At 33.4% G+C, this 21,186-nt stretch overlaps 2 protein-coding genes across 2 annotated transcripts in view; both read left to right on the top strand.

Moving 5' to 3' along the window:
- Positions 1–610: 610 nt before the first annotated feature.
- Positions 611–21,186, top strand: part of LOC132750961 (calcium-activated chloride channel regulator 4A-like) — a gene marked incomplete at its 5' end in the record, with an annotated part of 33,025 nt that continues 12,449 nt past the window's right edge. The window contains 11 exon segments of the mRNA XM_060741056.1: positions 611–893; positions 1,080–1,191; positions 1,602–1,807; positions 5,645–5,745; positions 11,414–11,707; positions 12,106–12,315; positions 12,624–12,870; positions 13,598–13,759; positions 14,008–14,244; positions 14,862–15,241; positions 17,241–17,301. Coding sequence (XP_060597039.1) covers positions 611–893; positions 1,080–1,191; positions 1,602–1,807; positions 5,645–5,745; positions 11,414–11,707; positions 12,106–12,315; positions 12,624–12,870; positions 13,598–13,759; positions 14,008–14,244; positions 14,862–15,241; positions 17,241–17,301 — 2,293 coding nt within the window.
- LOC132750971 (calcium-activated chloride channel regulator 4-like) lies at positions 2,219–15,994 on the top strand. Its single transcript, XM_060741067.1, has 9 exons — positions 2,219–2,326; positions 5,645–5,745; positions 9,196–9,423; positions 11,414–11,707; positions 12,106–12,315; positions 12,624–12,870; positions 13,598–13,759; positions 14,008–14,244; positions 14,862–15,994. The coding sequence occupies exons 1-9, from the start codon at positions 2,299–2,301 to the stop codon at positions 15,473–15,475; spliced, it is 2,121 nt and encodes a 706-aa protein (XP_060597050.1). The 5' UTR covers positions 2,219–2,298; the 3' UTR covers positions 15,476–15,994.

Here is a 21,186-nt window from a genome sequence, read left to right as displayed (position 1 = left end):
AAGGATCCAGGTTTGTGATCCAGACAAGGATGACAACATATACGTTGAACATGTTTGAAATAATCATTTCGATCAAGATCAGACCATGATGTTATCTTTTCGGTTCTTATTTTGAATTGCTTTTATTATATCATAATTAAATATAATCAAAAAAGAATAATTTCTGTTTGCAACTTGTGAAAATGTTCTGACACATTGTCTTCTTGTTTTTGTTGACGATGATGAAAAGATAAAGCTACATGTTATTCAATGAATTACAAGTATCTGTTTGGATAAACTATTGATATGGTAAAATTTGGTATCTTTATACGCAGGTTAAATTATTTGTTCAGATTCTTGAATCAAAATAATTGCATTCTAAAACTGATATATTATTCCAGTATTTTAAGAATAGATTTTTAGGCTAAAACTGTGTACTAATCTCTGACTGAAAATCACAACTAAGTGTTTTCATCTTATATTCAAATGTGTATGAAATGTATGTGTGCTTTGTCAATTTTAAAACATATGAGGGGCAAGATTTTCCTAATTACATACTTTTATCCTAACTACTCCATTATATGTTCTGATTATGGTATCGACATTTTATAAAAACTATTTTTGTTTTCAGGATGTATTTACAAGTGCGTCACATCTGCTTTTCCAAGCTACCAGACACCATGTCTACTTTGGTCAAATTAACATCATATTACCTAAATCTTGGAGTGCAAAACCAGAATATACCGCAATGAAAGCACGTTCCGAGTTGGAGTCATACATAACAGTTGAAGCGGGAAAATTGATATCTCCGCATACAAAGCGTAGATTAAAGAAGTGCGGACACGCGGGACGATACATGTATCTCCATGCTGATTTCCTACTGGAAGAGGGGAAAACAAAGTGGGGACATCATGGTAAACAAGGATACTGATTATTATTTATTTCATTAAAAAGATTTTACCAAAATGTTGACTGGAAAGACTTCAAAATATTCTATGCAATACAATGTAATTTGATTAATTATTGAATCGAATTTATTGTAGTTCTTAGCAAAGGCAAATTTGTAATTTTGTCTTCTTTACTTTAAATGTTATGAGCAGAAAACGTGTTGGTACATGAGTGGGGACACTTAAGATGGGGATTATTTGATGAATATCCATTAGAGAAGAATAAAAGATTTTATTTGGAAGATGGTGTGTGGCATCCTACCAGGTAATATACCGTTTTCAAATGCTACACAAATGTACGTTACTATAAAGGAGGACGTAAGTTGTCATAACGAGACAAAATGCAAAATTAAAAGGTTAGCTAAATGTTCATTATGTAATATTTTTAATGTTATCGACTATATAGATGTACAGTATAGTACATGTTAAGTTTAGAACTTGAAAAACAACTGTCTGAGATTTTTATTGAGAGGAAACTTTTTTTAAAAGATTACTTTTTAAAGCTTCGTATCTGATAAAAGACAAAACTATCTGACAAAATATACATGTATATGTATATATTAAAATTCAAACCTGTAAAAAAGGAAAATAAAACTTTTCACAATTTCAGGTTTCAGATACAATGCTTAATACTTAATGGGGCATATATTTCATTAAGTGAAAAGTAATTTTTAGGTGCAGTAAAAAAGTAAAAGGAATTGTTGGCATGGGTCAACAATGTTCAGCATCACCTTACTGTACAGTTACTGACACAACTGAAGTGATGGATAAAGACTGTAAATTCTGTCCCGATGAAACCCAATCACAGTCCAATTTAAGTTCATTAATGGCATACAACTGGGTAGACGGGGTATGTGGCATCACGTTTTACTTCCGAGAAGATTATTAACCTTGAAATGTGCTTCGTAACAAATCATTGCATGCTTTGCTTAACTATACATCTTAATTTGTTACAATCAGCCGGGTTGAAATTTCATGATATATTTCGTATGAAAAACATCTGCGAACTAAATTGTTACATTTGTATACATTCTTGGCAGCCTATATAAATGCAAGAGATTAATATGATCTCAAACTTAGATAAACTGTATAAAATCACGTGTTCATGTTATTATTTTTAGTTAAGAAAAAGATCAAAAGATATTTGTCTGCATTTGACTTCATGTTCTTTTTGTTATTATTTGGGGTCATACTGTGTTAAACAGACCTGAAAAAGATGTTTTATATAAGTTTCATAATTTATTTTAACAGATAACACTGTTTTTGTGATAAAGAAAGATGATTGAAAACTATTCCCATACATCAAAAGCATAACAGTAAAGCTCCAAACCAACAAAATGACAAATGTCAAGGCCGTAGTGCATGGGAAGTAATGAGGGACCATATTGACTTCCAATCAGGTTCAAAACCACTTTTTTAATCAGATTCAAAAGCAGTTGCCTGTTTCAACAATATAATGTTGTTTTTAGTTTGCAATGGTATGATATAAAATTTGAATGATGTAACTTATTAGTTTTCATTTACAATTAAAAGATACTAGTTCAATTCAAACGGTACCTTTGGAAGTCTAATACATTGCCCCAAAGTTCATTGATATATTTTCGTTCGAGGGCATCGTTTCAAAAAATGTAAACTCTAAAACAAACAAGATTTTCAACTTTGAGATATTCTCACGCAACACCGGGTCATGGATGTTTTCTAATGAAAGTAGTTCTTACTGTTTACTTTCAAATACCACTACGGCAATTAAAATAGTAACGATTAAAGCATTTAATCACACATTTTATCGCAAACAAAGGCTGTTTGAACACACGGATGTGTTGTTGACACCTGTCACACAAGCTGATTGGAAATCGTCTTCGCAGCCAGATAAGGTGTGAAAAATGTCTCGAGATCGAAGGTGTCAAAATAATCGAAAAACTTCGACTTATTTGTGGTAAATTGCACTAGATTTACTTTATACGGACCACGAAAAACTTCGACACATCGAAAAATTCGACGCATAAAATCTCGACTCATAAATAGGTTTTTATAAGGAATATATAGGGGAAAAAATCGGGACTTTCATTATACCCCCAAAAACGAAGTTTGTGGGGGTATATAGGAGTCACCCGGTGGTCGATCGGTCGGTCGGTCGGTCGGTTGGTCGGTCGGGCGGTCGGTCGGTCGGTCGGTCCAGACGTCCGTTGCATTTTCCTTGTCCGGAGCATAACTTGAAAACTAATGGTTGGAATTCAATATAACTACATACAATGGTCAAGCACATTGAGAGGAAGTGCAGTGCACAAGAACCATAGCTCTATCTTGACTAATTACAGAGTTATGGCCCTTTGTTACTTTTCCTTGTCCGGGGCATAACTTGAAAACTACTGTTTGGAATTCAAAACAACTTCATACAATTGTCAAACACAATAAGGGGTAGTGTATTGCACAAGAACCATAACTCTATCAAAAGTAATTACAGAGTTATTGCCCTTTGTTGCTTTTTACATTGCTTTTTTTGTCCGTTGCATTTTCCTTGTCCGGAGCATAATTTGAAGACTAATGGTTGGAATTCAATATAAGTACATACAATGGTCAAGCACATTGAGAGGAAGTGCAGTGCGTAAGAAACATAACTCTATCTTGACTAATTGCAGAGTTATATGCCCTTTGTTACTTTTCCTTGTCCATGGCATAACTTGAATACTACTGGTTGGAATTCAAAACAACTTCATACAATTGTCAAACACAATAAGGGGAAGTGCAGTGCACAAGAACCATAACTCTATCTAAAGTTATTACAGAGTTATTGCCCTTTGTTGCTTTTCAATTGCCTTCTTTTTTTGTCCGGAGCATAACTTGAAGACTAATGGTTGGAATTCAATATAACTACATACAATGGTCAAGCACATTGAGATGAAGTGCAGTGCATAAGAACCATAACTCTTTATAAAAGTAATTACAGAGTTATTGCCCTTTATTACTTTTCCATTGCTTTCTTTTGTCCGGACCATAACTTGAAGACTAATTGTTGGAATTCTTTAATAACTTCATACAATGGTCCAGCACATTGAGAGGAAGTGCAGTGCACAAGAACCATAACTCCATTTTTACTTATTACAGAGTTACTGCCCTTTGTTTCTTTTCCTTGTCCAGAGCATGACTTTAAAACTACTGGTTGGAATTCAAAACAACTTCATACAATGGCTAAGCACAATAAGGGGAAGTGCAGTGCACAAGAACCATAACTCCATCTTGACTAATTACAGAGTTATTGCCCTTTGTTACTTTTCCATTGCTTTCTTTTGTCCGGACCATAACTTGAAGACTTATTGTTGGAATTCATTATAGATTCATACAATGGTCAAGCACATTGAGAGGAAGTGCAGTGCATAAGAACCATAACTCCATCTTGACTAATTACAGAGTTACTGCCCTTTGTTACTTTTCCTTGTCCAGAGCATGACTTGAAAACTACTGGTTGGAATTCAAAACAACTTCATACAATGGTCAAGCACAATAAGGGGAAGTGCAGTGCACAAGAAACCATAACTCCATCTTGACTAATTACAGAGTTAGTGCCCTTTGTTACTTTTTCCTTGTCCAGAGCATAACTTGAAAACTACTGTTTGGAATTCAAAAACAACTTCATACAGTTGTCAAGGGGCATTCAAAGGGAAGTGCCATGCCACCAAGGCCCATAACTCCATTTTGAACAAAATAACAGAGAATACTGCCCTTGTGATACTTTTATCCTTTTGTCCGGGAGCAGTAACCCTTAAAACTTTACTGGATTGAATTCAAAAACAACTTCATAGAATGGCCCAACAAATAAGAGGAAGTGCAAGTGCACCAAGAACTATTAACTCTATTCTTCAAGTTTTAAAGGTTATTGCCCTTTGTTTTCTTTTTCTTTTGTCTTTCTGGCTTATTACAGAGTTAATTCAATTAAACTTCAATCAATGGCCAACAACATTTAAAAGGAAAATTGCAACATCAAACCACAAATTATCTTTAATTTGCCCCACAACCATTAAACGTCCTTATGTTTCATTATTTTAGACAAGGTAAATTCTCACCTTAAACTAGTAAACATCCTCATTTCCGAAGCAGACTTGTAAGGGTATTAATCACATTTAGTGATAGTTCTAGTTTTTCTTCGAAACATCGAGAAAATCGACTAATCGAAGTTCGACTCATAGAAGTTCTACTGTATATTGCAAATGGCAACATATTCATGATCAGATCTTAATAGAAATTAGTTCACCTTTGAGTTGCTATGTTACACTCGCCAGGAGCATCATTTTCAGTATTTTACCTCTAGAAATGAAGATTTATAAAATGTTATTAATTGTGTAATCTTTTTCAAAATTTTCATTTGACATCTTATTAAAAGCTTTAAAATGAGCAATTTATCTTTAAGATTTATTAAGTGTTTAAGTTATGTATGAACAACTTGCTAGTAATATCTCTCCGTTTCAAAGAACTCAAAGATTAGGTCAGCTTGTGTTGGGGTTTTTTTGTTGTTGTTGTTGTTGTTGTTGTTGTTTTATTATATTATTATTTCATATTTTATGATTATAAGCATAATAAAAATATATGGATATTTTAGTAATGCCAATCAAGACTTGAAACTCTTATGATTATTCGAAGTTTTAGAATTAATGCAATACATTTTTGAATATTTTCTAATTTTAAAACAGGCTTGTATTATTATACCTGCTTTTATTTTTCAGAACCCCTGCCAGCAGTCACTGATACAACCCCTGTGTTCAACATTGTCCGTGAAACTGATGGTTACCGTGTATTTGTATTAGACGTTTCTGGTAGTATGTCTGTATGAATCTTCGTTATTTATCAATTCATTTGCTTTAATTACTAATATCACACGAATATATATAATCATCATTCTCATTAGTACGCCTTCTATATAAAACATTACCCTTAATTATATAAAAACTCCGGTGAAGAATATCTTATAATGTTTTATTATCACATAAGACATCTCACTCAAAAATGATATCATATGAATTGATAGTATTGCGAATGGATAACTTGAAATTCTGTCGGCTAACATCGGCCTGTAAAATTATGTGTATACAGTTCTCATATAGTATATCATTTCAATATACAAACACATATAATGTCATCTCACTCATTTATTTAATAACTAGTGTGAATAACACCATTCTTATATGTTCTGCTTAGATTCGCCTTTTGACACTATTTCATGTCATAATAAGCGTATTTAAAAGATTTTATTTGCAATGTAACATAAAGGTTCAAGATGGAATATTCGGTTTTGGTGAGGCATATTTTTCACAGCTGTGTACTCGTCGAAATATAATTGCGTATTATACTGTACATTATCATTTTTATATCGTAAGCTGTTTATAAAAGCGTCCTTCTGATTAGCTGATTTTCTTTGATGTCATGATTGGGAAAAAAGACTTTTGTAAAAAAACCCCCTTGAAGAAAAAACCTGTGTTTTGCTTGGCATATATTCTTAAAAAAAGGTAGACATTACTCTACCCAATGGTATACGATATAACGACAACAGACTTATGTTTTAGTCAATATAAAAACTTTACATTTCTAAATAAACCTCGTACAGTCGTCCTTTGTCAACAGAACTTTTTTCAAGTCCGTAAAACTATATGTAGACCTCAAAATATGTATAATTGCAGTCTCAAGGTCTCATGTAAGAATAATTCAACATGTCGCCTTTGCAATACACATGCCCATCAAAAGTTTGGAGACAAGTCAATAAAAACAAGTATTCTTGGCAAAATGCCCAATTTAATTCATTCTGAATGTATAATAATACATTTTAATTCATTCATGTCACATATGATCACAAAAAAAGCAATGCACAACCTAGATTAAAAGTATAAAATGCCAAATTTTGTCTCATTTTCCTAATAGCACAAAACCCAACAAACAGCAGTACAGAAAAAATCACACAGTTAGTGCTTAGTGTGTCCGCCTCAAGCTGTAAAAACGGCTTGAATTCTTCTAGGTATACTCTTAAATAATGTTCTACTTTCAACTCATACCAGGAATCACAATCATTGACAGTTCTCTCAGATTACCATGATGCTTGTTCCCGATCTTCATTTTGATGTCATGCCACAAGTTTTCGATGAGGTTGAGGTCTTGAAACTGTAGTGGCCAGTTCTCCAAGCACCTAATGCTCTTCTGGGAGTGCCATTCTTTCACTATCTTGGCCCGGTGGCACGGGACACCATCATTTTGGTACCAGAGCTCATCTCCATACACTAGCAGATGAGGCGATGGTATGACACAATTGCTCAAAACGCAATGTAACCTTTGGAATTCAAGTTTCCATGCACGACCTTCAGAATAACCAGGTCCTTGGAAGCTCATGGCCCCCCATACCATGATTCCACCACCTTGAAATTTCACTGTTGACACAACACATTCGTCCAAAAGAGCTTCACCTGAACGTTGTCTGGAACATGTTGACCTTGCTCTCATCGGTGAACAAACAGTGGACCAATCCACCCATGTCCAGCCAGAATGTGCTCTAGCAAAAGCCAAATGCTTCTGTCTATGATCATTGGTCAGTAGTGGATTCTTAATGGCTTGATGACACTTTAATCCAACTTGCTAAAGTCTGCGATAAACTGTGGAATGTGAAGCTTTAACTCAGTCAATTTCGATGACCTTTTGAGCAATGGAACAATGAGTCTCCTGTCTTGTAAAGATTGCCTGATAAGCAAGGGGAGCGTCTCTTAGTGTAGCGACCTTTTGGCGGCCCAATCTAGGTCGATCATGGTAACTTCAAGTAGCCTCAAATCAATCCAGGATCTTGTGAACAGTGGGTTTGGAAGAAGGAAAAGGAAGTTAACCACAAAAGAAACATCCAAAGCTGATATTGTTCTTGCAAAAGAATTTACAATATTCAGCAAGTGAAAAAAATCATCAATTTAAGTAACCAACCTTCCTATTCCCAGAATGTTGGTAATTTCTGAAGCAGCCACTCCTTGACTTCTCAGGGTTTTACAGCGCACTCTGTCTTCAAAAGGAACCATTGTATTGTGGAACATTCACTAGACTGACCATGGAAGTTATGTTGATATTTGGGCAGACATTTCTTATGGATTATTAAAGGTTTTTGAAGTGATAGAAAACACTAGTTAATTGTCAGTTTTCTCTAAAAATATGTAGAACTGTATGTTTGTCCTATAAACTGTGACTTTCTTAACATTTTTATGCCAAAAGATAATAAATGGAGGTAATATTATATTTCAAACAATAAAACTGCATTTGCTGGACAGATTTTGCCAAGCATACCGAAAAATTAGTGAAATGTTATGTGTCTCTAGACTTTTGATGGGTACTGTATATGTTCCTTTTGTCCAATTATATATCAAAGAACATATTTAATTTATTTAACATACGGGATTTGTCATAATGTTTTCTTTTTCAAGTATAAGTTAATCCGTAGATAGAAAAACAAAGTTATGACAACCTAAGCTAAATTCGATAATTTGACCTTGATTGTTAAAATAATCTTCTTGTACCCAAGTATGGATACAAGTCTATATTATAGCAAAATAACTGACGGTCAAGGTCAATGTCATATATGAGTTATATTGAGTTTTAAATTTCTTTCAGGCATTGTCATTGAAGTCGTATGAAGCAGTTCATTAATTGAATGAAAGATTAAAGTCAATTATAACAAAATTCAATAAAATTTAATAACTAAAACTTCAAGGTCATTGATGAGTGAATGTCATAATCAATTAAGTTAAGTTCTTTTCCAAATAATTCTTGTATTTAAATATGAAGACAATCTGTTCATAAATAATAAAGTGTCAATTAAAGCATATGTCATGTAAAATTCAAACATTTGACCTCGAAGGTCAAGGCCATCTTTGAGTCGAGGTAATGTTTAGTCAGGTCAGGGTTGTTTTGTTTTAAATATGAATGCAATCTATAAGATAATTGTAAATAATGACTTTACAAAAGTCGAGTTTTAATTAACTGTTACGGATTCATGTCTGCTATCTGCAAAAAGACATGAAGACCTGCTTCGCATATACTCTGTAATAAATTATTGTATAAGATTTACGACTAGTGTTTCTCTCGGACTTGATTTAAGTAAAACGTCCTCGATCGATCTTACTTCACATAGGGCCAAACACTATATATTGACCGAAGTTGTATAATATATCCAAAAAATGTATTCATTAAACTTGTTCTTTTTACTTCTTTAACAAAATCAAAATTTGCTAGCTGGTTAGTGTTTTATTCTTGCCAGACTAATGAAAGAAGCAAAAAGTTATATCAAGCCAGTAAGTATGTGATCCAAAAAAGAATTCCAGACAACAGCTGGTTAGGTATTATTTGGTTCAACGACGCTGCTGACGTTAAAATGAATTTAACCCATGTCGTGTCACAAAAAGTTCGAGACTATCTGGTCGCTGCATTGCCGCAAAGGGCTACTGGAGGAACATGCATCGGGTGTGGAATAGAAAAAGCTCTGCAGGTTAGAATTTATTTCCTTATCTTTCACATATAGATCTTGGCCATGTTTTAGGCATTTCAACATCTTTTAAGGTCATTGATTAACTTAAGGTTCTCTCTCTCGTTGATGTGGCAAGCAATTTCATTCCATCATGAGAATATTATTATTTTGAACGTTAAACAACTAAGAAAATAAATCTATTTAAAAATAGTGCGAAACTAATTCAATGATGATATGTAGAACAGCACGTGAAGCTTCAAAGTTTCATTAGAATATTTTTATTGTCCCCGCCTTTTCGAAGAAAAAAGGAGGATATAGTAATAGGTCCGTCCGTCTTCCGTCCCCTCGCCGTACTTCTTTTCCGGTTAATAAATTTGTCATTATTTGAAAGGAAAACAAATTATTGGCACAAATGTTTTTTTTAGACATGGTCTTGCGCAAAACCAGACCCCAACTCCAAGGGCAAGTTGCTCTTGCTCATTCAAGGTTAAATTTCTTTAATTTGATGTATATGTCGTTCCGGTCATAAATTTCATCTTTAAAGAATTTTGTAATATTTGCCACAATTGTTCCAATAATGAGCGATGTGTCATGCCCCCAAACCCGTCACCCCTCCAAGGTCAAGGGCCACTTGGAGGTCAAAGGTTAAAAATCTTTCAGGGATATTTTGTGTCAGTCTATAACTTTTTCATTTATCAAAGGAATCTGCAATAACTTGGCACAGATGTATGTAATAATAAGACGATGTGTCATGCGCAACAACCAGACCCCTACCTCCAGGGCCAAGGTCGCACTTGCTCATTCAAGGTCAACATTGTCTATTTGATGGTATATGTCGTGTCCGGTCCATAACTTTCTTATCTTTGAAGGGATTTTGTAAATACTTGCCACAATTGTTCACAATAATTAGACGATGTGTCATGCGCAACAACTGATCACCTACCTCCAAGGTCAAAGTCACACTTGGAGGTCAGAGATTAACATAGTTTATTATTATTACAGGGTATATTTTGTGTCCGGTCCATAACTTTTTTATAGATCAAAGGATTTTGTCAATACTTGCCACAAATAGTCACTAAAATAAGACAATGTGTCATGCGCAACACCTGCATCCCTACCTCCAAGTTCAAGGTCACACATAGAGGTCAAAAATTAACATAGCCTGTTTTAGGGTATATTTTGCACTTCTTTAGGATTTTGAAATAACTAGACACAAATAGTCACAATTATAAGACATTATGTCAGGTACAACACCTGCACCAAGGTCAAGGTCACACTTAGAGGTCAAAGGTTAAGAGAGTCTGTTATATGGTTTATTTTGTGTCCCATCTATAACTTCTTCATAGATCAAGGGATTTTGAAAGTACTTGGCACAAATAGTCACAATGATAAGATGATATGTCCTGCCTAACGCATGTGTCCCTACCTCTGAGGTCAAGGTCACACGTTGAGGTCGAAGATTTACATAGTCTGTTAAAGGGTATATTTTGTTTCCAGTCCATAACATGGGATTTGTAAAATACTTTTCACAAATAATCAAATTTTATAAGATGATATGTCAGGCACAAAACATGGGTCCCTACCTCCAAGGTCACACTTAGAGGTCAAAGATTGACATAGTCTGTTATAGGGTATATTTTGTGTCCGATCTATAACTTCTACATAGTTCAAGGGATTTTGAAAATACTTGACACAAATAGTAATATTAATAAGACGATATTTCATGCACAACACCTGCACCCCTACCTCCAAGGTCAAAGTCACACTTAGAGGTCAAAGGTTAACATGATAGAATTTAAATTCAATCTTTCATTTTACTAGTATTTCTATAATAAATTTATTGTTGCATTTGCAGATCTAGCATTGATCATAATTTTAGACTGAAAGTCCTGAAATCCATACCTCAATCTTTTGAAATAGCACAATTATATGCTTCATATAAAACATCCCCGAGGCGGGGACGTTGGTAACTCTGTTACAAATTCTTGTTTATATGCATGGAATATTTCAGATTTTCAGGTTTGTTACCACAGATTTAAGAGGGTGTGAAATCATAGTAATTTCAGACGGTAAAGACGGCAACACTGCAAACTTTGATTCTGCTATGGAGCATGTTATCAATGAGAAATGTGTCATACACACCATTTCTATTTCCCAAGCAGCAGATGAAAGAATGATATCCATGGCAACAAGAACTGGAGGAATTCATATTTCTTACCTTGAAACTGAGACAATTAATTTTGCGTCCGTATTTATGGGGGTTGTTTCCAAGGGGGTTACACAAGCAGCTATGGAATCAACCACGGTTCGTTGTTTAACTGATATATATTTGTTTATTCAGATGCAATGTGTTTTGTGTTTTGTCTAGATATATTTCTATATATTGTTAATAGACTTAAATGGATATCAAAATAGTAAGCAAATAGGCATGTTTTCATTTGAAAGATAAATGAAAAAAGTTCCAATATGTGAATACATTAACAGACACTTGTAACTGACTGAAAGCTGAGAATTCTTGTTCAACAAACATGATCAAATGTCATGTTATTTTATAAAAGCCCTCAGTAAAATGATAATAAATCATTTTGTTATGTCTATTCATTTCAACTGATTTCCTAACTCTTCATTCAAACACAACAAGCTGCTAAAGCTGCTCGATTAAAATTGCACTTGGATATAAAATATATATCTTTTTCCAAATAGCTTATATCGGAGACGGTTGACACTCTCGGTCCATCACCGTATACATTCACTTTTGATGTAGATAACAGTGTTGGAAAGAACACTACCGTTAGTGTTCTAAACAAGGTGTCAGGGTCAATAAATATTAATGTTGAAAGTCCAAATGGAACCTTATATTCACAACAAGCCAATGGGGACAGTCTTGTATTATGTATTCCCGGGATAGCAGAGGTAAGCCTTAAATATCTGACCACCAGATGTACGATATTAAATTTAAAAGTTTAGAAAAAGGTTTAATTATAATTAGTTATTTTGCTTTTCTTCATTGATAAAGTGTTTTTTCTCTGAGTATCAATCCACAGAATAATATATAATTATAACTGTCGTAATAGTTTGTTTACGTTTTTTATGTTTTGCCTTGCGTATAATGTTTAGGACAGAATTTCAGTTAAGTGCATGAATAATGTTTAAATTGCACACGAATATGTTCAACTCATTTTAACATGTGATTGCTTTCATTGCTATGAAATGCTTTACAGCCCGGACGATACAATGCAACAATCGAAGCAGAATCCACTTTTGAACACATTGTTACCTCTGAACCAACTGGACCTGAGGTAGTGCGAGTTGATTCATGGATCAGTCCAGTTAATTTTGACTTTGTCTCTGGCAATCTACCTGTTGTGGGAGCTGATGTATCGAAAGGGAGATCTGCTGTTTTAAATGCAAATGTGACGGCGATTATAGGTACAGGAGTTTCCGTGCCATTATTCGACAATGGACTTGGTAAGAACTTTGTTCACGCTTGCATAAGTGCCTATTTTAAAATGCTTAGAGTTCGACATATCCATTGTGCAAGAATGGAAAAACTGTTTGATATATATGATGTATGTTGAATATAATCATTATATGTCTTATGGTAATCTGTCTCTCATTTCTGATCGGGAAATCTAGTGGGATTAGTAGTCAGCCACTTGCGAATAGACTGGTAAGTTATCCAGGAAAGCCAGCACAAAAAAAATCAAATGAAACAAGCGCTATGTTTTGTTTTTGTCCTTATTGAAAAAGTAGCATACTGTCGGTAACCACTGAAAAAAGGGAAGAGATAAATTGTGGATTGTAATATTTATTCCTACTGAACAAATTGTAATAAAATATTTGCAAACTAACCTTTTATTATCTTATTTTAGTCATTGGTTGGTATTTGTTACCGGCTTGATCTCAGGAAGATCAACTTGTATCTTGCAGTTATTATATTATATTTTACATAATACTGCAAATGAACAACCAGTGTTTAGTATTAAAATGACGTTAAAGTTAAACTTTATTTCATCCTGTTGTTACTTTCGAAGCATGTTGTGTTTATATGGCACACTTTCCAAATATGCTCGGCAAAATATAATTTTGATTAGATTACAAGGATTTGAAGAACAGTGTCTCAGATAATCTCAAGTACCTAATTGCCATGATTTAATCACGACAGTTTATCTTATGTAATTTCATTATAACTTAGATCCAGATGACTTGGCAAATGATGGGGCTTATGCCGGAGTTATACCAAGATATTGTATTCAAAATAATGGTCGCTTAACTGCAAAAGTTATTGCGCATGCAGAAGGTGGTACAGCATCTATTAAAGATTCCTTTGGTATCAGCGCAGGATATCAATATTCAGGTAAGTCCAAAATACTAGTATAGATATTCACTATTTGTAAATGAATAGCCTACTTCAGAATACTACCTGGAGAGGAGTAGCAACAGTGTACACGTTCTCTAATCTTATACAGTCAAAACATATGTTTTTAAGATCTGATTTATATGCAACTAATTATCATAGCAATATATAGCGGTCAGATATTATATATTATTAATTTAGATATCATTTTTCTAATTAAAACAAACACGTTCATGCGTACATTGCAGATGAAGATTTGGAAGAACCAGAAGTTCTCAAAGACAGCTTCCAGCGTGTCTCTCTGCATAATGAGATTCTTGTATCAAATTTCTCGCCTGTCATTGCGAAAACTGACATCACACCACCAGGCCGTATCACAGATGTAGATGTTATAGATATAACTACAGAAAAAACAAATTATGGGGAGAGCAGAAACTTTACTATTACATGGACGGCAACGGGAAATGACGTAAATATTGGACAAGGTATACACGCAGTTTATAGTTTTCTATTTGCTTGTTTCTATTTAGTGTAGTTGTAAACTAGATAATCTACAGTTAGTTTCAGTATCAGAGTTATTAACAGTTTTTCAGATATCTTTAATCTTATTACATGATTAACATCGAGGAGTAGGCTATTGAAATCTGCCGGAGGATAATAATTCATTTTCAGCTTTCCTATAAAAGATTTTTTGTTTGTATGTTTCTATACCGATTTCAACACATTGTTTTGGTCATATTTCGGCGGTCCGCCTAAATGATGTATGTGTTTATCGGCAAGTAAATACAATTTTTTCTTTTCTACTAATCTTACATGATTTCTTGATCAGTGTTGAGAGACAAATGGCCATTTGCCTTTATATTCAAGATCGTTTGTCATGGAAAAATGTCGCCTCGTCAGGGGACCAAACCAGCAATTATATATATATGTGTGTGTTGCGAAAATAAAAAAAAATAAAAATCTTGAATTTCGCCAAAACGTGCGTGTCTAGCTTGTCGGAACCTTCAATTAAAAAAATCCATATTCAAACACCATTATAACAAATACTAGTAAATGATAAAATACTGTTAGCCTAATGTTACATACATATATTTTATTTCAGCTGCAAACTATGAGCTTAGAATTGCAGACGACATTTATACACTGATAAATAACTTTTCGGCGGCCACAATGCTAGATACCGTGAATACAAATTACACACCAAAGGCTGCAGGTGAAACTGAGTACATCAGGATAGAAATCGACGCAGAAGAATCGTACACGTCAACCACATTCTTTGCTTTACGGGCAAAGGACGAAGCTGGAAACCTTGGCGATGTTTCTAACATCGTTTCTATTCTTGTTGCCAATGGATACAGAATACAAGCAGAAGGTGACGTTGAGAAACCTAACCGCACAAACAAAGTTTTTCAGTTTAATACTGAGGAAGAACATGTTGAAGGAAAACTTGAGGAGGAAGAAGAAGAGGAAGAAGAAGAACCTGTTGAAGGAAAATTAGAGGAAGAGGAAGAAGAAGAAGAAGGAGGAGAAGAAGAAGAAAAAGAAGAAGAGAAGACGACAAAGCTGAACATGCTAGGTATTGGATTGTCATGTGCAGCGGTTGTCATCGTCATAGTTATAATAGTAGTAGCGGTAATTCGGGATAAGAAAAGAAAACAAAATTTTGAAATAACAAGATCACCAGAGGTTAGATATTCTGAACAATTACAAGTGTGACTGTTTCCACCTGCTTTACCAAGCACAGTGTATTCGCTAATTATTTGTGACAATTACATTGCATAGTGTGTAAATGACTTAAAATAGCCTACATGATATAAAAAAAATTGTGCAAATCAGAAACCTAAGTAAATCATGCCATTAAGTCAATGTTTATTAATATTTGGTATGTTCAGTGTTTTCAATTCATTACAATTCATTACAATCTCGTCTCATATTGCTATGTGCCAATTTTGGATTTCATACAGCTTCGTGCTTAAAAAGTGACTTTAAAGGAATGACACTGTTCTTATTTAAGAATGTATGACATCATTTTTCATAAAAATATTTTTTGAACTTGACAACAGATCTTAATAACCCGTCTCATTTTAAAACACGGATAAACTGAATAATGCCTATTGACTATGATATTGCGCTAGCAATGTCGGAATAAGCAATGTAAGATTTTATAATGAATAAATGTTATTTCAATCCATGAACAAAGTTATCTTTTAAACATGACATTGAGTCTGATTTTGGATGAAAAATTGGCATTATTTTTTAAATAAAAATTATAAACATAAGTATGATCTTTTTCTATAAGTAATATTCTTTGTTTTCTTACATAGAGGAAATTGATTGAGTTCGGGCTCAATAATGACATAAACGAGCTGAATATAATTATATTATGGATGCCTTTTGTCAGCATGCAGCATGTCTAAATCAAAAAGTTGAAAAAGTGAATTTACTCGGTTATATCTATCACGAACCGATGCATGATCATGGTATTGAAGGAGAAAATGAATAAAATCATATTAAACCTAGACAAAAATGAGCATCATCGCCTATTAATAGATGAGAATATGTAACTAGTGTGTCCTATTCGACATTTAAGAAGAACCTGATCTTGAAGTTTTACAAAAGAGATTGCGACATGTTAAGTCAGCGGTCTATATCATTAAGTTTGTTAATATTGCTTTGTCCTAATTTGATTTCCTTACAGATGATGTAGTTTTTCTATGGAAGGTTTAAATCATTACATGGTAACAGTAACTCTAATGGTTTAGCAATGGAAGGTTCTTTAGCAAAACAATATACATTTTCATCTCCTCGTATTCCTTTTTGCCTTGAGATCCAACACAATTTCACTGATGACTTGGTTTTTAAGACGTCACAACATCGAAACAAGAAACTTTATATAATAATATTATTAAATTTTCTATTTTTATAACACAGAGTGTTAATCTGAAGAAAAAACACATACAAAAAATATAATTACGCTGTAGTACTAGTATGAATAACAATGCTAAATCAGTAGATTTTGCTTCAGCAGTTAAGAAATATAGTTTATCAGGTAGTCTCATCCTAGATGACAGCTGTAGCTACCTTTGCAAACATCATTGGAACCGTCCGTGTAAATATGGATATACAATAAAAATTCGAAAGTATGGTGGAAAAAAAGTCGAATAAACAAACAAGTTTGTGTTTTCACCATCGCACTTTTTACTTTTAACCATCATGGTTTCGTTATTTCGACCTTTTACCATCGTGGTCCTGACTTTTCACCATCGTATTTTTCGCTGTCCTGTTAAACATGTATATAAAATTGATACTGGTAGTCCGAACAAGTGTACGTTTGAAATTTTGCAAAACACACAAGGTACTTACATTATGCTAACACTACGATTCAAAGGTATTAATATTATTATTTGTTTGTAATTGTATCCTTGGTAACAATAATCTCTTAAATTGTTAGCCATTGTTATGATCTCTGTGCACATGCCAGACAAGTCGATACTACGACAGTAACAGTCAACAGCTCGATGATAACATGTTGTTAGAACATGGTAAAAAGTCGGAACCACGATGATGAAATGTCAAAAGTACGATGATAAAAAAATCGGAACCACGATGATAAAATATTGAAAGTATGATGATGAAAAGTCCGGTTAAGGGCTATTGTCACACATTCGGAAATGATTATGTATAATAACGTCGGGAAAAAAACAGAATGAAAGAAGTTCTATCACGTGGTTTCAGATATAAACAAAAACAGAGATAATGTAAAACGAATGTTTATATTTGACATCTTATGTATGTTCCAGTACTCTTATGCTTGAAAATATGTCAGACAACAATTCGTAATTTAAATATGCCAAACAGTACTGTTGTTCAATTTTAAACAAATGCGACTAAATTTCAACAGGTTGGTTTTTTGTACCTTGGTTTCTACAACCATAATAATAAATATATAAATAATGTATTGATTGCTTTTGTACCTATGAATTCACTTAGTTTAGATGGACTTTTAATACATATATTGGCAATAAACTTGCCAACAACTCCCAACAACTTGCCAACTTGTTACTAACAGTCACCACAATTCCCAGGCTAGAAACATATATATGTCATTTCCTTTCCACTTTATTTCGACAGTTTCACCCGATGTTTTTTCTCTTTTTAAGAACAAACGTTCTTTTACTTGATGACCACGTGCCGTTTTTATTCGATTCACATTAAAAGTTCTACGATAACCGTTGTATAAACACTTTTTGAAGTTTCTAAAATTGTCTTGTATAAATGGCGGATACTTTTTATGCCTAAACGGTACCTTGAATTTACCACTTTCGTCCATGAACTGTCTCTATGCAACAATTTCAATATTGCCGTTTAGGGTGGTCTTAAGAAGTTATTTTTTCCTATTACATTTATATGTGCAGGTTAACAATACTAAACGCATTTAATTGTATACATTTTTCCTAGGACTTTTTTGGATTGTAATACATGTACTGCTTATTTGACAACTTGAATTTAATCAAGTGCAAATGTAACTAAATAAATGCCTCTGATTTCGAAGAAAGATGACATTTCCGGCAAACGATTTCTAGCTAATCCGCGATGCTTCTTTGTCAAGATGACCTTATATCATACATGTCTTGTCTGTTCACTTGTAAAAGATTGCACAATAAAGTAGTTGATATATTAAATATTTACATGGATCATTTTACCAGTAGTACAATATTTTTTCTTCGATAGCTTATGTTTTCTTATTGAATGTGACTCCTTACATTTTGCCAAGACAAGTTTCCATTATATAATGTAATATTAATAAAACCAGATCTGACTTCATTTCAATACTGGTCCATATCATACCCTTTTGGTTTTATGTGAAAAACCATAAATCATTTTTTTCTGTTTTAAATAACTTATTGTCTATACTGCATATTGAAATAAATGATGCATGTTTACATCACTTATTTATAACATTTTTTTGTGACAAGAAGTCATTGTGTACACCGGTCTTACGTCTTACTGACGATATTTGAGAGACCGGTGTGTATACAATGACAAGAAGTATCAATATCTTGAAACAAAGTGATCCCTCGGAAGCATTAATCACAACAAAATTTTAAGAGAATTACAGACTCGGTTTAATTGAGTCTGTACGTGAGGGATAATGAATACGTGCAACATCCCTCACGCCCCCTAGCACCGGCTTGAGCGGTACTCAATTCTCAACACTTAATAGTGCTGGCATCAATGATCCCGAATGACAAGAAAAATATAACAACACTGAAGTGAAGTACGTGGCAACTTTTTACAGCTGCCACACAGCACTTGACACCTGCTGTTGTGAAGTATAAATATCTTGAAACAAAGTGATCCCTCGGAATCATTAATCACAACAAAATTTTAAGAGAATTGCAGACTCGGTTTAATTGAGTCTGTACATGAGGGATAATGAATACGTGCAACATCCCTCACGCCCCCTAGCACCGGCTTGAGCGGTACTCAATTCTCAATACTTAATAGTGCTGGCATCAATGATCCCGAAACAAAACAGATAAGGAAACAGTGCAGATCATGATCAGACGGCTAATACTGGTCCGCACCGGTCTTTAAAGCCTAGAATCTGTTAATAATGCATATACTACTCTTATATCGGTATACTTCATTTATATTGTTTTATCATTGAAAATCGTATATGTATTTACTTCATCAATTTTTATATAACATTATGAATATAAGTCAATTGAATTCAATAATGTTTGTATAACTATTCATTTTTTCGTGCACATCGAAGTCTTGAAAAGTCATGCAGACGAACATTTTAAGTTGGAATTAGAAAGTACTATATAATTATTTTATTAATTGCATTACCCATTGAATTAGAAATAGAAAGATGAAATATTCATGATAATTTGGATGGCTGTACCATATAAAAACGTATTACCGCTAAGATAGTTCTCCCGACAAAGATGTTAGCTTAAAATACAAAATAATTTTAACAAAGTTTAAACATGAAAAAAGGGACCAAAAATGTTCTTAATATCAAAAAAATCTGAAATTAATTTACAAAGACTTATTTGTTCGTTTCGTATTTTATAGTGCTTTGAAATTTATTTAAAAATGGTACAAAGTTGAACGTACATGTATGAATTGACACTAAAAAAGTATGTGATATCCAATTGTGTTAACTGTATTTTTCAAAGATGGTATAATACAATATTTATACTGTAAACGGAAAAATACGCAACGAATGATCAGCAATCAATTGAACACTTCAATTACCTTACGATAAAATATTTTCGTTTATTTTGTTTCCTTATTGTTCTTAATTAGGTAACGAGGACCAAAGCTCCACATTCTTGTTAGCTATGTTAGAAATATGCTAGCTTCCTCATTATTTGGAGAACTACTCACTTTGTTGACTGTTCCTTAATATTCTCTACTTGCAACTGTAACTGCAGTCATGATGTCCTTCATGGTGAAATAGTTAAATGAAGAGTAGCTCACAATTAACTTTAATCGTACTGTGTTTGCTGGAGATAATTTTAGTGTTTGCATATTAAGTTAATTTCGTCATATATTTATATATAAAAAAACTATTTCGAGTATACTTAATGAAGTAATAAAAAGATCATAGTGAGGTGGTAAATTTGAACGCCTAGTATTGATGAGGGTGTCACAAGAAGACTTGAAGGACATTCTTAACTTAAGTCTATCTTAAAAGTTAAAATTTAACACAAACTTTAATCCTTGAGCATTGTCTGCACTGTAAAACATAATTTTGTGTCACTCTCAGAGTTAGCTTAACAACTAAAATTGGCGCCAAAATCAATGGTTAAAGCCACCTTAATTGTGCTTCATATTGATGACTTTTTCTCAAGTGTGATTGTTATTGAAGTCACATATACTTAAAGCAGTCAGACATTTTAAAAACAAAAATGATTTAACAGATAAAAAAAAATCTTGTAAAAAATTTATACATAAAGATCGAGTTCGTCCAAAAACTCAAGAGAAGACTGTTGGCGAGGAAGGTGCAACATTATTTTAAGATCGTGTCTTATTGTCAACCTAAAAAAAGGATTTGAATAACCACAGACATATGCTGACAGACCCGTTAACTGCTTTGATATTTGCTTTGATGACAAGTTGTGTTTCTGGTATATCCATTAACAAGGGAAAGTATGAGGATGTGAATATCGTTATCCAAGACACTGTTGTAGAGAATGGCGCCCTCTTAGAAAGGATCCAGGTATGTTATGTTGTTAATATGCTAAAAGAAATAAATAGATTGAATCCTTAAAAAAATGATTGTAACTTCAGTCAAAAGGCCTATATTCTAATCCCATAAATATCGTATTATTCTTATTTCTATCTATCTCAAAAACTTTTAATATTTGGTGTCATTTTACAGTTTCCAAAAAAATACTCATTTAGCATAATTA

The sequence above is a fragment of the Ruditapes philippinarum genome, unplaced genomic scaffold (assembly GCF_026571515.1).
Source record: "Ruditapes philippinarum isolate M1 unplaced genomic scaffold, ASM2657151v2 ctg9452_1_1_1_1, whole genome shotgun sequence".
Lineage (NCBI taxonomy): Eukaryota > Metazoa > Mollusca > Bivalvia > Venerida > Veneridae > Ruditapes > Ruditapes philippinarum.
This window is presented reverse-complemented; position numbering and strand designations above follow the sequence as displayed.